This window comes from Pyricularia grisea, chromosome I (assembly GCF_004355905.1).
Source record: "Pyricularia grisea strain NI907 chromosome I, whole genome shotgun sequence".
Taxonomy (NCBI): domain Eukaryota; kingdom Fungi; phylum Ascomycota; class Sordariomycetes; order Magnaporthales; family Pyriculariaceae; genus Pyricularia; species Pyricularia grisea.
The window spans coordinates 5814098-5832211 of record NC_044973.1 but is presented as its reverse complement, the minus strand read 5'-3'; the positions used below and the strand labels follow the sequence as shown (position 1 = coordinate 5832211).

Genomic DNA, 18114 nt, shown 5'->3' with positions numbered 1-18114 from the left:
TCTTTGAAACTGCTTCTGTCGAACTGTAACGAGCAACCCTATTCAGAATACCTACCACCCATACGGCATCGTTTCTAGCTGAACCGGAGGTGGCATCGGGTCCATGTCAATGTTTTCAAGACCCCAAACCTACGTCATTTCAACGTCGTAACATCTTGGTCTGTCGACCTTGTACTCTACATTATTTCTTTTTTTCAAGGAGCAAACACCACAGACCGGCCGCACCCAGCATGTTCTGCTGCGGCGTCGAGCGCTTCGTTTGCCTGATCGAGCCTAAACACCTTTGTGTCGACAAAGCCCTTGCCACGGGGAAACAGCCCACGCTCAAGCAACTTGACAAACCGCGATACGTCGTCTCGCTCGTACATCACCTTGCCCCGCAGACAAAGACTATTCATAACGACGGCATGGTCGGCGAAATCCGTCGAAAACCCCATCAGTGACACTCTTCCCTTCGGCCGCAACGACCTTATGGCGCACCTCAAGTAACAAGACCCGTCTGCTTCGGGCGGGGAAAAGTCCAGCACAGCGTCGATGGTTCCAAGGGCTCGCAATTCTGCCGCGATCCCCGCCTCGTCATCCGTGATACGCACCGTCTCGACCATATCATTTCTTCCCGGATACCCCTCCATGGCGTGCACCTTGAGCCGGGCCAACTCATTCTCGCTCCGGCCCATGGCAACCACGCGCGCTCCCATAGCCAGAGCAGTCAACACACCTGCACCGCCGAAGCCACCCGTTGCAGGTGCGATGACGACAGTCTCACCAGCCTCGATGCCAATGTCACGTAGACCACCATACGCGACGAGCAGGTAGCTCATATAGGCGATGTCAGCAACCGAATAACCGAGCTCACGCGTGAGACGTGGCTCGTCAAGAGGGTGGCAGTTCTCGAGCGGGACCGTGAAATACTCGGCAAAGGCGCCATCCCTGTACACCTCTTCGTTGACGCGACGTGCACCGGCGTCGGAGGCGGTCTGCGTCCCGACAAGGAACCACCCGTCGCCGTCACGGGCACGCACGTCGCAGTCGGCAAAAACAAATTGGCCTACCCGCAGGGCAGTGGCGTCAGCGCCTACAGCGGCTATGCGGCCCACCCCGCTGTAGCCGCCGGAATGTGGGGAGCCGATCTGTGGATATTGGCGTGTACCATTGTATATGCCGCCCTGGTAGGAAAGAATAGTGGCCGCCTCGACGCGAACCAGGACGGTGCCGAGTTGTGGATTTCTTGGGGTTGAGACTGTTTTTAGCTCAAGGCCGGTGGCCGTCGATGTGAAAACGAGAGCTTGATGCTCGGACGGGATCTCATCGGCTGCATATTTGGGTGTGTTTGTTGCTTGAGGGGACACGAACGACACCCGTTTGGTTGCTGGCATAGTTGTTGTTGTCGCACTGCTGTGACATCATCAATTTGCGGGAGATATGGGAAAGTTAAACCTCAATGAATTCCATGAAAGAATTCGGTTATTCGTTTTTCATTCATCATGCTGAGATATACATCCCTGTTCAACATCGCTTAATTATCTCTGGGCAAATTAGAACATTGCAGGAAAGCAACCAACTTTGATGCATCGCATTTGCAACATGAGTTAAAAACTTTGCCTTGAGTAGGTGTACTTTTTGATCCCGCGAACCACAAAGAAGAAGACGAAAAGTCGCATGGGAAAAACTGGTAGCTATATCAATTCATGAACCTTGACAATTTACAATACGAGTAATTAAATCAGTGACGCCGATCGGGATTGGCAATCCGCAATGGGAGATATGATTCCGCCGTACCTGCGCGAGCAGCTGCAGCTAGTTAGAGCCCTGATCCAAAAGGAGGATCGACGTCGCGCATAAAGGACGCAAAAGGTTGGCGTGGTCCAAGTGCTGAAAAATCGACAAGCTCTTTTCTGCACTTGGATGATGAATGATCCAGTTGCATGGAAGATTTATAGTGATAATAGTTATTTTTGGCACATGGAGACAGCATCAAGGCAGTAACCAGTCTCTTTCCTAGCAAAAAGTTTAACAACAACCTGGTGCTTAGAGCTAACACTAATTCGAGTGCAGCTGTTGTTCAGCATGAGCATGTTGGGACATGGGCAAGGTCTATAATAGTATCATGCCAATTCACTTGTTCTCTGCTTTTATCCTGCCCCATTCTCTTTTTTTTTTTTTTTTTTTTTCTTTCTCTCTCTCCGTTTTCTATAAGTCACGACATTTTCTCTCAGGTTGCTCTTTTCATTCTTTTTAATACCCGTTTAGCTCACCTCTTTGAGCATCCAAAATTTCCGAGTCTTTTCCTTCCTTTCTCCTTTTCAAATATCCAGCACGAACCAAGATGCAGATATCCAACATTGTCCAGCTTATGATACTGTTCTCTATCGGCGCCCTGGCCTTTCCCACTCCAGCTGGCTCCGGAGTTCACAGCCCTGGCATCGACCAAACCCAGGCCGGCGCATCGGGCAGTTCCGTTAACCGCAATCTCCACCGCGCCGATAATTCTGACAGACTTCAGGCGTCCAGCGTGCAAGACAGGACAAAAAGGCCTGCCTGGAAACAGGAATTTGCGGATCAGCTCCGCCAGGCGCAGCTCGCCCAAAAGCCTTACCAGTGTCCCCACTGCCTTGATCCTATCTCGGACGAGTATTCACTGCACTTGCATACCGAAGCCTTCCATAAGGGTGCGCCTTTCTACTCGCAGAAAAACTACTACTATGATCGTCAATGAGGTGGTTGAATGGCCCAACTGCCCCCGAAAACCAGCATAAACGAACAAAAAGCAAAGAGTGTGAGGATGAGATGTGCGAGCAGTTAGCAACGCAAGTATTGCAAACAAGCTTCCTTGGGTAGCCTGGACGCATTCTAGATCATCAGTTCAAACTATCGGGCGTTATGACTCCAGACTTATTTGATGCCTCAATCTTTGTCTGCTCCTTCAGCTTCTGGGCGTCGGTATCCAAGTCCGACCTCTTGATGCCCTCAGTAAGGCCTTGAAGATCTTCGCCAGCTGCCGTTTCCTGACCATTGTTTATAAAGGGTCAACATTGCCTCTGCGTCCCTCAGCTCTTTTGCCGTCTGCGAGCACTGCTTCTTTTATACCTCAGATTGGCACCATTCATTCCATTGGGCTGATGGCTTTGGCTTCTTTTAGCACCTGGATCGTGACCGTCAATGTTAGAGTCAGGACACGTAGATTTAGAGCGCGGGGGACGTCAGAAACCCGGGATGGTGAGTAAACGATGTCAAAAATTTCATAAAGAAGGAGAGGACAAGAAGAGAAAGATAGGAAAGTAGGGTAGAGGCGGATGTCAAGACGAGGCCGTTGGATTATAAGCAAGAGACGGCATACCCATAGCCTTAGGCATCCGCAATGCACCACGTAGTCGTTTCCAGCCAAAATTAGAGCTTGCTATATCGTCCGTTTTAAAGAATTTGGAAGCCTGACCATGTTGCAACTTGTCAAGTATTGGAAAAAGAAAACGAGTAATAGGACATGGGGGGAAATGCCATTAATGAAACCTAAACGCCAGGCCCCAGACTCGGGCAAACTTTGTTTATTTTGAAGCCCGTTAATGCGACGGTGAAATGGGCGATCACAACTGGTTTTCTAGTAATGCGGAGAGTTTTCCCGAGGCTTTCCATTGGAGAATATGAACCTCAGGTGTCTCGGGTAACGCCATGGGCTTCGCGGAGGCCGGCGCCTCCCCTCAGGCCTGGGCTACGTGCCGGAAGAGGCTCCTACTTGGCCCTGCGCGGACTTGGCTCTTGTGTTGTGAACCATCTCTTCCAAGACCTCTACCAGGTCTGCCATTTACTGCTAGCGCACCACTGGCTGCATTCTCCGGCTGTTTTGGTGAGGTAGAGCGTTCAGTGAGGGCCTTGCCCTGGTAACGTCTTCTAGGTGCAACATTGATAGAATTTGAAAATTCTATAAACGAGGAACTGTCTAGGGCGTGCTCTGCGCACTGAACAGTGCGCTCCAGCTCTAGAAACTGCGGCGGTTAAGCGTGCGTAGCTATGTTAGGTAGATGTTTTAAATTATTATTAAATCCCCTGTTAAAACTCTGGGTAAAATCAAGCAGGTTTCGTTATGGGACTAACACAGTGTTGAAACTTATTTGAAACAGTTGCTGGAGGCGGATTAATCGTTTGATGTTATTATGTTATTAATAACCACGTTACTTTTCATTCTTGAAACAATAACGGTACTATGATTAGAAGCGTTATTTATAAAAATTATAATACACGAAAAACATCTTGACTTTTACCCACCAAATTGTCAATTTATAAAAGGTTTACATTGGAACCGTATTTTATTAACACGGTCCATCAATCTTTTTCGACCACAACTGTAAATTACAAGCTAGTCTTTATAATTACCAATTGCACAATATTTTTATTTTAAACTACATCCTTTCTATCCTCTTATCCTACCGAACTTTTCAACGAAAATGAAATTCTTTATCTCTCTTTCCATCAGCCTTTTGGCCACCGTGGTAGCTGCTTTGCCCAACGCTGCGACGCTCAACACCCGCACCACAAATGGTACTCCATGCACCTCCGGAGGTACATGCATTAACGACCACGACTGCCAAGCTACTATTAATGGCAAAGTTCAAATTATTGCCGATGCAGCCTGTGCAACGCATAAGACGAGTCCAGTTGGGAACAGCGCTCCAGTCGGGGGCGCTGTGAACAGCTAGTGTCCACCAACAAAACAAAAGTTGAAACGGTACAACAAATTTGTGCAAGGATTATTTAGTTTCGGGGTTATGGATAACGGAGCTTGGAGCTTTCTCATCTCTACAACTTAAGCCGTCAAAATATATTCGACACTTTTGTCACCTTTTTTACTTTTTTGTCAGATTTTAATAAAGTTACATGATATGTTGTTGGTTGGGAAGTCTTTTTTGTTTTTCTGAATGCATCGTTCTTTTCAAGTTTTCTTCGCTTCCCTTCAGTTCAGGACTATTGATAATAGTGATTATCAACAAGGGTTTATATATTAACTTAAGTAGTCGGCATCGTAGAAGACTATCAGCGACCAGCTACCCAATCTTTCATAAGTTTCTTCCTGTGACACGGATGCGGGAAGACGGCTCTCCACATAAGATAATGGCTCTTTTCTACGAAGAATGAGCCCTTCAACCTTGACACTTTGCTCATGAACTGGCCGATCGGAAACATGGCTGTTGACCCATCGCACGACAAACACTGATAGAGGGGTTGACGGCGTTTCGCCTCGACTGTCTGGCTGCAGCAGATCAAACTGAAATGCAAAGGATGAAAAAATTGCCTCATTTTTGTTTTTGATTCAGCGTGCAAGAAACGATATCGATGGTCGAAAGCAGTTTTCGGATTCCATTTATTGGCAGCCTCCTGATCCCATATAACCGGCAAGACCTTGCCACGGAGGGTCATGTAAGCCCAAGTCACCTCCCCGTTGGGATTCTTGCCGGCAGGCTCGCAATGGGTTTCAAGCACCTGGCAATACGGATAAAAAGAACCGGCGTCTTCCATAAAGCGCGTCGACTACAAGATATGACAGGCTAACGGGATTTGTGTCCATATAGTCCATCGATGCCCATGACCAAATTGGAGCGCGGTACGGGGTTGCCCGGCGGACCGCGACAGCCCCGCCCCAAGTCCACAGCAGGCCGTGGGGCGTGGTGTTCTCCCGGAGCCCAGCTAAGTATCTGCCAGCGCCAAAATGCTGCATTTGCGTGACCATCCTAGACATGGCAGGTAAAAAGTCCCTTTTCGTAGGTGAGGCGCCTTTTTACCCAAAATTCAGGAACCAGGTCGGCCCATATGCCGTTAGGCCACGGGTTTGGTGCTTCGGACTCGACTTCTATTTTGTAGTATACTTCTTTACCCATGATGGAACGATCGCTGACCCTGCGTGAACGGCGTTCTAGGATCATTTCAAAGGCAGTGAAATGTACGCAGCATGTGGCGAGGACCTGTTCCTGCAGTGTCCATCCCCTGAGCTGTCAAGGAAGATCTGTTTTCCAAGAATATCTGCTGTTTAAGCTTGGTTCGGGCTGTGGTACTTTTTTCGTGGAATCTAATGCCGTGGAACTCAGCACGCAAATTCGAGATTGACCCGTCGTCGTTGGTGATGGTCCCAACAATCGGAAACTCAACATCCAGCAAATGATCAAAACGCGGGTCTGTCTGAATAAAGCCTTGGTTGCTGTCAGAGCTGTCGGAAGCTTCGATGACGAGCTTTGCGTTCCGATATATTGCTGCAATTTTGGACGACTCAATTTCCCAATCAAAAGTGTCATCTTGCAAGATGCAAAGTGAGTCTATCCAGACGTAATCAACCCCAATACCTCTAGTAACCAGAATAGCATCCTGGAAGGTTGCTGGAAGTGAAGAGAAAAGTATCCCCCCGGAGGTGTAGTCTTTCAGGTCCTGTTTTGTCGTTTTCAGAGGTACAATGCCTCCCCAACAGCGACTGAGCGCAATGTAGCAGCCAACCTCGTTTTCCAACGAGATGTGCAGACGCACACGATCGGCGCCGCCGGTTTTGTCGCATTCTACGTAAATGACGCGGGTGGGCAGCCGAACGTTTGTTGTGGCCACGGAGGCGCAGTCAGGATGATCTTGTTCGCATTGCTCGAGCCAGGCCCGAAGTATGGGACCATATGCTTCTTGTCTGGGATGCCAATTCCAAAAGCTGCTGACCCAGAAGTGAGAGCAGATCTTTCTCGGTCCTTGGGGGGGCCTTTCGATATACATCTTGACATCAGCCCAATTCATCCCTTCTCCTCCACCTTCTGCTGGAAATGATTAAGACATTAGCCCTGGAGCGCATTTGTTTATACCCTCCACAATGATTCTATCCCAGGGTGGCACGGGATCTTTTCTCTACTTGAAGGCCGCACCGAGAACAGCCAGGATTTTGACGGCACAGACCTGGCACCCCAGTTCATTTTCGGCCCTCATCTCGGCCAATGAGGTAAACTCGGGTATGTCGTGCAACGACGTATTTATGTATTTGCAACTGGCGCAGGTTTTACCAGATGGGGAGTCCCAGGCGGGCACGCATGGAAGAGATCTTTTGTGGGGGCGTAGAGTAATATGAATCGACGGAAAGCTGAAAATTTGGCCTGCTTTGGAGGAGATTACTTTATTGCAGAATATTGCAGAAACTGTGTGCTTTGTAAGATCACACCAAGACCGTCCATGGGAACCTGTCCAATGTGCGATAGGGGCCCAGCTATATTTTTGCTCGCTGGTCGGCCAGATGAAGATGCGAATAAATTGATTTCAACTAACAGTACAGAAATTCCAGGTCTGGCGAAAAAACATGCAGGTCGTACATTTAAGAACGCAAGGAAAATTAATTTGTAGCTCCTGGACCAGTCTCAACAGTCTCCAGATGCAATGTAGATAAAATAGCGTACAGGTGTTGTCGTGATCTTTACTTCTTTCCTGGCCAAAACCACCCTTTGTATCCTCGCATCCTCAGATGCGCCACAAAAGCTCTGTGATAAGCAAAGAGAAAAAGGGAATGTAACATCATCCGACCCTCTACCAGCTCTACTGCGCTGGGCATGGCTGTTCCATGCCTTGCACCTGGTCATACAGGCCCTTGGGGATCCCCGAGACATGCCAGCACCGAGGAAGTGGAGGCTTGCTATAGTCGAAGTCGCAGTTTTCCTTGAAATAAAAAGTATACTTTTTCTTGCCAATCGTATAGTAGTCACGCCTATTAGTTGGGAGATCTTTATCCTCGACCACCATTTTGCCAATCGAGTCGTAAACGGAATATGTGCAACTCGCAAAGACGGCTGGGATCATGGCCGAAGCGGCGGTGAAGACGATGGTGAAAGTGGTTCCGAACTGCATCGTAAATTGCTTGCTGCGAAAAGAATGTGGAGGGGAAAAAATAAAATAAAATAAAAGAAAAGAAAAGAAAAGAAAAGGTAGGAAGAGAAAGCAGACAAAGCAAAGAAACTTTGATAGGAAATTGACAGGTACACGTGTAAAGATTGTTGGGTTTTTGATAGAGGAAAAAGAAAACTTGGAATCCCATCGTCAAGTCAATCCGTTTATTATATATGACGGCACCAGTAAGCTATGGCCCTTTTTCTGTGTATCCATTATCGCAAAAAGAATATGCTTGCAGATATGCATTAAATAATTTCGTTGACTTGATAAACTCAGGCCTACAGCTATCGACCTTTCTGTGGATATAAACTCATGTGCTTGTGGGCCCACCAAATGTGTCAGTCGTTTATACAAGTATCGGCGTCGCCGCGATTGGAAACGAAGAAAGCGAGAATGGAATACAAAGTTGGGTATATAAAAGGGGATAATATATAGGTCGGAATAGGAATGTTGCTATTCTATCTCGTGCAAAAGTATTACACGTACGGGATCCCTTGCCTGCACAGTCTACGTGCTAGTAACTTTAGACAAATTTCTATTTATAAGCGTTATGCGAGCAGGGACTATTTAAATTAGGTAGTGTTATCTCTAAAGCCTGATTGGCCGGAGGAATTTGCACCCATGAGCTTTCTTCGCTGCTCCCCCGCGTTTGGCAATCACGAGAGAAAAGGGAATTTAAAAAGATTAAAGCAAAACGAAAATCTAGAGACAGGATTATTATAGCTTCGGATGTATACTTTCTTGGTTAGGGAGGTACAGCCGTAGCCTGCTCACCAAATCCCGAAAAAGACACCGTAGGGTATAGAACTCGGCGTGATTTAATCGAAAGCAGGGAGAGCTTCCGTTCCGGCGGGATGGCCTCGACACTTGGAGGTGCGCGGTTCTAGAACCGTTGGACGCACTTGGTTGCTTTTCTCTTGTGATACATGATAGTCGACGGGCTTGATCGAATTTGAACGGAATAGCAGTTCTGATGTGAAGATTCGGAATGTGAGTAGACAAGGCTATTAATAACTAGACTAGAGAGTCCACTGCGTCTGAAGCAACCCAGGCCTTTCTCTAGTGCTAATGGTGTGGGGCAGTTTTATAAAAGCCACTAGAGCGAGTCATATGCAAATAGATTTAGTGATTAGCGTCGTTGGACACTATGTTTCTATGTCTGTCTAATCTAATGGAATTCGTACCTTGTGATCAGCAAATCACGTTCGTTTGAGCGCATTAGTGTGGGGTTCGGGGTGCGGGGTACTTTCAGAATATCAACCACACAAGGCGAGGCCGGAGGGTTATTGGAGAGGGGTCCCATAACACAGTCAAGCGGAGCCAAAGCTTGGTAGGTAAGGTAGCTACAAATTTTCTACCTGTCGTGATCAAGCTTTTTCGCTCCTTTTCCGACCTCTATCAAGCGAGCCAACAACCAGGCAGGCCACCCGCCACCATGGCCCGCTTCAACCTCAACTCCCTCCCGGGGTTTCTTAGATCGGCCCCACCGGCGGTCATCAGCATCATCCTCGTCCTGATCTTGGTCAACGTCCTCGTCTGGATCGCTGCCGGCATTATTCTCCACTTCCACCCAGCCCTGATCGGCCCAGCCGCCCTCTCCTACGCCCTAGGGCTCCGTCACGCCCTCGATGCCGACCACATCTCGGCCATCGATCTTATGACCCGTCGCCTCATCGCCTCGGGCCAGCGCCCCGTCACAGTTGGCACATTCTTCTCGCTTGGCCACTCCACCATCGTCGTCATCACGTGCATTGTCGTCGCCGCCACCAGTGGCGCCCTGCGCGACCGCTTCGACGACTTCACCCGCGTAGGCAACATCATCGGCACCAGTGTCAGCGCCGCGTTCCTGCTACTACTGAGCGCAGGCAACGGCTGGGTGCTCTACCGCCTCGTCTGTCGCCTTCGCGAGACCTTGGCCGAGCGGGGTCGGCGGGGGGCTGCTTCGGGCCGGGGCGATGAGGATCCAAATGAGGACGCGGCTGGGACCGCGGCTGGTTTGGGTTTGGATGGGGTGGGGTTTTTGTCTAGAGTTTTCCGGAGGCTCTTTGACGTGATTGACCGGCCGTGGAAAATGTTTCCGCTCGGCGTCATGTTTGGCCTTGGTTTCGACACAAGCTCTGAAATCGCAATTCTCGGTATTACGAGCTTGCAAGGTGCCGCTGGCACCAGTCTGTGGCTGATCCTTATCTTTCCCGTGCTTTTTACAGGCAAGTCGTCGTATCACTCAACCTCCGCAAGTGATTTTGCTCTCTAACAAGTACCAGCTGGAATGTGTATGGTTGACACCACCGATGGCGCCCTGATGATGGGCCTCTACTCGTCCAAAGCTTTTTCCCGGGATCAGGTCGCAATCCTGTACTACTCCATCGTTCTGACCGGCATCACTGTCTTCATATCTGCCTTCATCGGCATGATCCAGGTCTTTTCTCTGATCCAGAACGTGGCTGATCCTCAAGGCCCTTTCTGGGACGGCGTTGGAGCCATCAGCGACAACTTTGACATTATTGGAGCGAGTATATGCGGGCTCTTCCTCGTCATCGGCATCGGCTCAGTTGTTGTGTACAGGCCGTGGCGGAGACGGATGGAGAGGCGGATGGAGGCACCACTTGTGGCGGACGCGGATAGCGAGGGAGGTTATACAAGCCCTGTTCGCTCGGACCCGAATGAAAGCCCATAATAAAGACTGGTGTTGACTTGCAGGCCGGTGATTCCTGTTCCATGACGCTGCTGCCCTTGGATCCCTTCATGGTTTCTGTTACGCGACCAGGAGATATCTTTGAAGCTAGGCTTGATAGTATGTGCTAGAATATTGTAAGCCAGGGAAATAAAATCAGCTTGAGACGGCTACCCAATGCAGTCGTGGTGTGAGACAGTTGCTGGCGCAGATATTTGAGTCGGCGGATCAGTTGGGGGCTGCACTGGGTTTGAAACAGTAAGCGATGTCCACATTAAACTGATAAAACAAAAACATGATCGCCAGGGGAAGTAACTCTTTAATTTTAGGAATTTAAGCGTAAATCTTGGGGGTTTGCTTTGGCAGCGGACCGTTTCACTCCAAAAGTCTCCCCATGTTCTCTTGGCATGTTTATGCTTATTGTAAAAATCCTGCGCTGAAGGTATTCGAGGTGCGACTCAGGTGGATTGTCAGTTTCAAATACCGCCAATATGTTTCTGTTTTGGGCGGCTGCCGATATACAACCCTGAAGGCGGGGATAACACCTCTTGTCAAGAGGTTCGCGAACTTGTTGTTAATGTTTTCAAGGGGGATTTTGACCGCTGCCCCCTTTCCCCATACATAATTGTATCATGCGTGGGCTTACACTTCCCAAGGATATAAGAGTCAATAAGACCCCGAGCCTCAACTGTTTGCTCACTGGCTTCAGTTATAACTATAACCCAAACAGCTTTACCTCATTTCACACTTTTAGTATCTGCCTTGATTGCCTGGTGCAAGTTGGGCCGTTATTATTTTCTAATCCTACCTTCTCCCCAGAGCCCATTCCGATTCGCCAAGATGCAACTTTCTTCCGTCTTCCTTGCCCTGGCCACCGTTATGTCAGTCACTCAGGCAGCTTCGCGTACGTATCAGTAACGACGTGACTTGGAGGACTTCAATATTGTCAAGCTGGGCTGACTGTCTCCTTTTTTCCCAATCTTTTTAGTCCCCCTCACCGAGCATGCAAGTGTTGGTGCTCTCGTCACCCGGCAGGTTGCACGCAGCGATGGGCAGAGCAGAGTAACCAGGAGGCAGGACAACTCCGCCAAGAAAAAGAACACCGGCAAGGCCTGCACTGTGGGCAAGCAAAAGGGCATCTGCGACAACGTTGGCTTCTGTTCGGTGTTCACTCCGCCCAACATCAATGAGCCTATTAAGCAGATCCCCTTTTGCCAGGAGCTTGCTTAAAGCCCTCGCAATCGCACGAAAAAAAAAAACATCAGAATAACGATTACATTATTTCCAACCAACTCTTATTGCCAGGACGCCGGGTTGATGAGGCTGGGTATCAGGGATGCATCTGCCTAAATTCGTCGTTGTTAACAATGACCCAGCAATGTCTAAAATGGCAAAAAGGCGAATGGGGCAATTCAAGACTTGCTCTGAGCAGACACTCATTGGAGAATGATCCGAATTATAGACATTTGACATCCTGAAATAGCCTATGGGGGGCCTGGTCCATTTGGTGGAATACATTTGGAAAAGAATACGAGATGATCTGGGAGAGGCGCTGAAAATAATATGCAGAAATTTTCTGTATTAGTCACGAACTGGGTGCGATTCATTCAGTTTGAGGAATTTGTTTATTCTTAACAAGCTCACCCTGCTGAAGTAAGAAGTTTTAAATTAATACGAGGATAGAGACGTAAGAAACAGCTGAGGTTCTGTCACGAAGTCAGAGCTGAAACCATGTGGTACATCAAAATCATACCTGAAATGGCCAGATGAATTTGTGTGCCAATTGAAAATTAAGTGAGCTACCCTCCCGGCATTGAATCCCTTCAAAAGTATTGCTGCCGGCAGCTGCTAAAAACATCCCGCAATTACTTGTTTTGCTTCTGCTGGATACACGGATTTATCCTACACTCCTCGTGGGCCGAATTGACAGTTATTCTTCTGTCGCCATGGAAGGAAAAGAACATTCATTGCCTAGGCCTGCCGAGAGCCTGGTACATATATTTGCTTGAAGGATTTGTAGCCAAGTGGTCAGGGAACGGCAAAGAATAGAGTTTGCGAGTCTCGTCAAGCAGCCGCACCTACTTAACTACCTATCTACTTACCTGTTCACCTACCTATTTACCCTCTCGTCTACTTGCTTACCCATATCCTCGTTTGTATCCTCACCTGCCTGTTCGTCCACCTGCTTGCCTAACTACTTATTTGCTTCCATACTGGCCTACTATATATGCTGTTTATTCACATATACCCATTTCACGGCTGGTAAATATTGAGTACGGACGCGGACTGTGTACAGTAATGAGACTGCGGACTGCAGAAAGTGGCTGCTTGATACGAGTATGCCAGAGTTTTATTAACTGATGCATCTTTCATGTCATGAATATTATTAATCAATCTGCACCCAACGCGTACTTGCAGAAATACCTTGTCTTGGCGAATCTCCAAGGAGCCAAAGTGAGAAGATGTGCCCAACTGGAGAAGGCCAGCACGAGGATGACCACTCGTTACTGCTCAGTTGCGTATGGAATCGAAAACTGCAGCAAAGGCATGTTGCAACCAAACAAAAACCCCCTTAATCCAAATGCCACAAATGATGGCCCAGTTGAATTGATTCCCATCTCAGCAGGTGCCCTCGAGCAGATGCTACGTAGCACCAGAGGTCCAGATCGGAGAGGCGGCGTCGGCATGCGAAGAGCTCCAAATGCGGGGAGACAACATCAAGATGCAAGACAACAAAGAGAGTAATGATTTTCGGGGCAAAGACAAAAGGGTTTTTTTTTTTTTTTTTAGGTTCACCACTAAGCCAACAAGGTGAGCGGGCAGCTAGCTCGGCGATCTTAATTGTGTTGGTTCCAAACCTGCGGGGTAAGACACGAACCAGAACCAAAGCCAAGACAGCCATGAGTAGTTGGTGAGTGGTAACATGACACCCCTCCAAACTGAGCACACCTCATGTAACATGCCCGTTTATAAAAACAGAGGTTGCCCCTACTCGTACCTGCAACGTCGGTCGAGCTTCAATCATGTGAAGCTAGTGAAGCAGTGCTCTCACTTGCGCACGAGAAATTCAACAGTCAAGACATCATGGCCAGCAGCAGCGACGCCGCAGAGCAAGAGAACAAACTATCACCAACAGGCAATGGAGCTAACGCCCAGGCCATAGCTACCAACTCTAGCACTGCTCCAACTCAGTCACCTGCAGCTACGGCAGTATCCGGCGCCGTCTCCGCTCCCGAAATAGTTGCCGAAAGCCCCCGCGCTGCTTCGCCCATACAAAATGAGAAGCTGGCGGCCAACTTGAATGTCAAGGGCAAGGCAGGGCATGCAGTGATTGACCAGCGCCAGACCATCCCGACAACAGGAAAAAGATGTCATACGACCAAGTGGGAATACATCACATTCTGCCTGTTTTGTAAGTAAACCAGCTCCGATTCTTTGTTGCTTTTTGGCGACCATCTCCACTCACAGTTGAACAGACTTCTCCCTGAACGGTGCCCCAATTGGCAACAATGGCGGCGGTCTCCGGCAGGCCTTGGTCAACATGAAATACCCGGACGGCTACCTTACCTGGGGTGGCGAATACATTCCAATCAATGCCATGCTACTGAGGGTGCAGGGAGTCATGTTCGCGGCGCAGCTGGTGACGCTGATGATCCTCGGTCCCTACGCCGACTACGGAAACTGGCGGCCTTGGATCATGATTGTTGGCCAGGTCTTGCTCTACATCTGCCAATTCTCGCTGTGTGCTATCAGCCAGCCGGATCAGTGGGAGGCGGCACAGGCTCTGTTTGTCGTCGGGTCCCTCGCGGCCAACGTGGTCAACAGTTTCTATGCCGCCACCTTCCCATCCATTGTCCGGGATTTACCCAAGCTAATCGAGAGCGAGGAGTGCGTCAAGGCCGGGACTGAGTCGCCCGAGAACCACAACAAGTTGGACGAGTATGAGAGGGCCAAGCTGTACAACCTCAACAATATGACGGGGTCGTATGTGGTGGCGGTGGTGTATGCCATAGCTGTTGGGATGGTATGTCAGGCCATGGCACGCAGAAGAAGCCGCCGTTGAACTGTGTAGACGACTTTTGCTGATGCTAAATTTTCCATGACAGATTGCCGGAATTGGCTACTCGACAAACCAGCAAAAGATCACATCCTTCCGTGCCGCTCTGGGATACTTTGGATTCATGACAGTGGCATTCACTGTCCCATTCTTCATTGTCCACAAGCATAGGCCAGGACAGCAGCTGCCATCAGGCACAGGTTGGCTCACGGCCGGGCCCAAGCAGGTATGGAGCGCCGCCAAGAGCGCAAAGAAGCTCAAGCAGGTGATGCTATACCTGCTTGCATACTTCTTGCTCAACGAGACCTGGGGGACGTACTGGGCGGTCACTGGAATCATCCAAAACGACGTTATCCACTACAGCCCTTTAATGCTCAACGCCTTCAGCCTGACGGCCGACTTGTGTGGCGGGACGGGACATCTCCTCCTGTTGATCCTGCAGAAGCGCTTCCGGTTCAGCGTCAAGCAGGGTGTCATGTTCGGCGCCGTCATGACTCTGATTCCACAGCTATGGGGAGGCATCGGGCGCTTCACCACCAAAGTCGGGTTCCATAACGAGTGGGAGTTTTGGCTGGTTCAGGTCTGGAACATCACGACGGCGGCCTGGGGTGGGTACAACGTGACCATGATCTCCGAGGTAGTGCCGGGGCCAAAGTCGTACATGTTTTTTGCCTTGTTCAACTGCGTCGGCAAGACTTCGGGCTTCGTGGGACCGTTTATCACGGCGGCAATCATCCAGGCCGACGGCGGGAAGAATAATGGCGCATACTGGTTCCTGCTCGGAACTGGGCTGTTGGGCTTGTTGACTCTATACTTTGTGGATACGGATCAGGCAAAGATTGATAGTGCTGCGTGTAAGTGTCTGGGAGACTTTGATGAGGAAATTCAGCTTAACAAGTCACTAACGTTTATTTGGAACAGACCTGGCACGCGAAGCCGAAGAAATGTACTCTGAAGAGCAGAGGGCGGCCGCCAAACACAATCTGGAAGAGAGCTCGCCGGGCAGTACAACGCCAATCATGGCTGCTGGCGTTTCCGTTGGCAAGATGCAGGATTCTGAAAACCCAACAACAGTCAATGTAGAGCACCCGACCGGCAAGAATGCGTAAAGCATGGAATTAACTGCCGACCTACCCAAGACAAGCGTGCAGCGACGTTCGCATTCGTTTTGGCCTGATGGTTCATTTCAGTTCAGTTTTAGTTCTTCGTGGCGTTGTGTGGCTAAACCTTAATTTGATGAAAAGAAACATGTCTTGTTTTAAACGATGTGCGATTCGGTTTGGACGGTTCGCTTCTAGACCTTTGTCCTGAATTGAGACTCTTGCAAACAACCTTATTGCGCACGTACAGTACAGTACAGCCCAAGGTACGACGTAGTGAGTGCAAGCTATCGGGGAAGCTTTCCCCTCACAAGAATGAGGAGATGGCCAGGGATAGCACGCAATACAGGTACCCCGCATGAAACGATCGCACAAGCTCAGACGTAAAACCCCGCACCTACAGCTGTTTGTTCAGTACGCCAACTTTTGCTTGCCCAGGGAATTGTTCTAGCTAATTATTAGCGGCGTCGCCAGCCTACGTTTGCTTGATCGCTGCAGAAACTACGACCAAACCTTCACACTAGAAAGAGAGAAAGAAAAAAAAAGAAAGAAAGAAAGAAAAAAAAAAGATGACAATTCGCCTAGCCCGTGACGAGGAGCCGGCCGCACCTAGCGCTGCCACCGTTGGCTACAGCCTCAAAGGCCACAAGCTACTCATGCTGGTGCCTGCACCCTTTCTGCCTCCTCCAGAGTACCTGGAGCATTTGTCAAGAAGGTTCCCCGGCCTTGAGATCTTTACCCACGCTAGGGAATGGGCCGATGGAAGCGCTCCGGTTCCTTCTGCCGACGGCGGCTGGAGATGGGAGGACATTACCATTCTCATCACTGGCAGCGCTCTGCCGGACAAGGAACAGGCAGTCAAGCTCCAATACGTGCAGCTGCTTAGTGCTGGCGCCAACCACATCCTCAAGCACCCGCTTTTCGCAGAAACTGACATAACCTTTTGTACTGCGAACGGGGTTCACGGGCCACAGATTAGCGAATGGATCGTCGGCACTCTTCTGTCGTTTGAACATCATTGTCAGTTCTTTTTCCGCCTGTGCTTGGGAGATCCTTGTTTGCCCGGAAAGAAAAGTTTAATTACTGACACGAACGCTATCTTAACAGTGCCTCCTTTGTGGGATCAGCAAAAGGAATCCCTCTGGGACAGAAAAGATGCTTACCAAAAAGTCACCGATTCTGTCGGGCGCAGATTGTAAGTTTTTTTTTTTTTTTTTTTAAAAAAAAAAAACTCTTGCCAAGATCTCAATATGGGGATTTCTTCATCTAACATGATTCCCTCAGAGGAGTTCTGGGTTATGGGAGCATTGGAAGACAGACAGCACGCCTCTGCAAGGCACTGGGAATGGATGTCCACGCATACACCCTCCACCCGCGAAACACGGCCGAGTCACGTCGGGATACCTCGTACGCGCCTCCAGGAACTGGAGACCCTGAAGGCCTGTTCCCTTCCAAGTGGTTCTCTGGAGGTAGCAAGGAAGACCTGCACCAGTTCCTCTCGTCTGGGCTTGATGTGCTCGTCATCTCGACACCACTGACCGACAAGACCACTCATCTCCTTGGGGCAGAGGAGTTTGAAATCCTGAGTCAGCGTGGGACTTTTGTTTCTAACATTGCTCGAGGCCCTATCATCGATACCGATGCACTCTTAGACGCGCTGAATACGGGAAAGATTCGTGGTGCGGCGCTGGACGTGACTGACCCTGAACCACTGCCAAAGGATCATGCTTTATGGAAGGCCAAGAATGTCATGATAACACCTCACGTGAGCGCGGCCTCCAGCTCATATGGCAAAAGAATCCTAAGCATTCTGGACGGAAATTTGGAGAGGTTGAGCCAGGGCAAGACACTCATGAACCGAGTCAGCCGGAAGGACGGCTATTAGTTTGGATTGATAGGAAAATTAATGACACAAACTCAGGACCCTGAGAAAAAGACCCTGCATGTTACTTCCGGTTCCGCTGTGGGGTGACAGAGGAGAAGGAAAACTCGAGAAAACATCATCGTGTTCAATTCGTGTGTGTAGTTGACCCATGACGCTCCCCCAAGATTCGTCGTGCTACTGGTGATGATGACGGGAAAGTGGAGTACTCGCAAGTCAGCCAAGGCCTGTCCAAGATTCTCGGCCCCCAAAACCCCTGTCCCGAAGGAACTTGGGGATCCATTTTGTCCCACATTTAACGTCACTCGGTGACGCAACAAGTCGCCATAATACCATTGCCATCACCTCAAAGAAGGAGGAAAACATGGAATACAGCGGCAATGTGAGTGGCGATCCTTTGATTTCTGATTTACGAGGTGAGATGTCAGTCGGAACTCGGAAAGAGGTTTGCTTTGATGTGCACAAAGTCCATCTTGCTGGCCCACGCCTGGAACAGCACCGGATTCTTGGA

General features: G+C 49.4%; 7 protein-coding genes across 7 annotated transcripts; 5 read left to right on the top strand and 2 right to left on the bottom strand.

Moving 5' to 3' along the window:
• Positions 1 to 194: 194 nt before the first annotated feature.
• On the bottom strand, positions 195 to 1376 carry PgNI_06678 (uncharacterized protein; the record flags this gene model as incomplete). The annotated part of the gene is made up of 1 exon (XM_031126699.1): positions 195 to 1376. The coding sequence occupies one exon, from the start codon at positions 1374 to 1376 to the stop codon at positions 195 to 197; it is 1182 nt and encodes a 393-aa protein (XP_030983309.1).
• A 950-nt stretch (positions 1377 to 2326) lies between these two features.
• On the top strand, positions 2327 to 2716 carry PgNI_06677 (uncharacterized protein; the record flags this gene model as incomplete). The annotated part of the gene is made up of 1 exon (XM_031126698.1): positions 2327 to 2716. The coding sequence occupies one exon, from the start codon at positions 2327 to 2329 to the stop codon at positions 2714 to 2716; it is 390 nt and encodes a 129-aa protein (XP_030982884.1).
• A 4648-nt stretch (positions 2717 to 7364) lies between these two features.
• Positions 7365 to 7848, bottom strand: PgNI_06676 (uncharacterized protein; the record flags this gene model as incomplete). The annotated part of the gene is made up of 2 exons (XM_031126697.1): positions 7365 to 7484; positions 7576 to 7848. The coding sequence occupies 2 exons, from the start codon at positions 7846 to 7848 to the stop codon at positions 7365 to 7367; spliced, it is 393 nt and encodes a 130-aa protein (XP_030983230.1).
• Positions 7849 to 9325: 1477 nt separating this feature from the next.
• Positions 9326 to 10567, top strand: PgNI_06675 (uncharacterized protein; the record flags this gene model as incomplete). Its single annotated transcript, XM_031126696.1, has 2 exons — positions 9326 to 10127; positions 10155 to 10567. 2 exons carry the CDS (start codon positions 9326 to 9328, stop codon positions 10565 to 10567), a joined length of 1215 nt encoding a protein of 404 aa, XP_030983231.1.
• An 837-nt stretch (positions 10568 to 11404) lies between these two features.
• Positions 11405 to 11794, top strand: PgNI_06674 (uncharacterized protein; the record flags this gene model as incomplete). The annotated part of the gene is made up of 2 exons (XM_031126695.1): positions 11405 to 11468; positions 11553 to 11794. The coding sequence occupies 2 exons, from the start codon at positions 11405 to 11407 to the stop codon at positions 11792 to 11794; spliced, it is 306 nt and encodes a 101-aa protein (XP_030982885.1).
• Positions 11795 to 13525: 1731 nt separating this feature from the next.
• On the top strand, positions 13526 to 16071 carry PgNI_06673 (uncharacterized protein). The gene is made up of 4 exons (XM_031126694.1): positions 13526 to 13976; positions 14041 to 14588; positions 14671 to 15475; positions 15543 to 16071. Exons 1-4 carry the CDS (start codon positions 13649 to 13651, stop codon positions 15728 to 15730), a joined length of 1869 nt encoding a protein of 622 aa, XP_030983228.1. The 5' UTR covers positions 13526 to 13648; the 3' UTR covers positions 15731 to 16071.
• Positions 16072 to 16243: 172 nt separating this feature from the next.
• Positions 16244 to 17733, top strand: PgNI_06672 (uncharacterized protein). The gene is made up of 3 exons (XM_031126693.1): positions 16244 to 16741; positions 16829 to 16916; positions 17006 to 17733. Exons 1-3 carry the CDS (start codon positions 16291 to 16293, stop codon positions 17604 to 17606), a joined length of 1140 nt encoding a protein of 379 aa, XP_030983227.1. The 5' UTR covers positions 16244 to 16290; the 3' UTR covers positions 17607 to 17733.
• Positions 17734 to 18114: the final 381 nt, after the last annotated feature.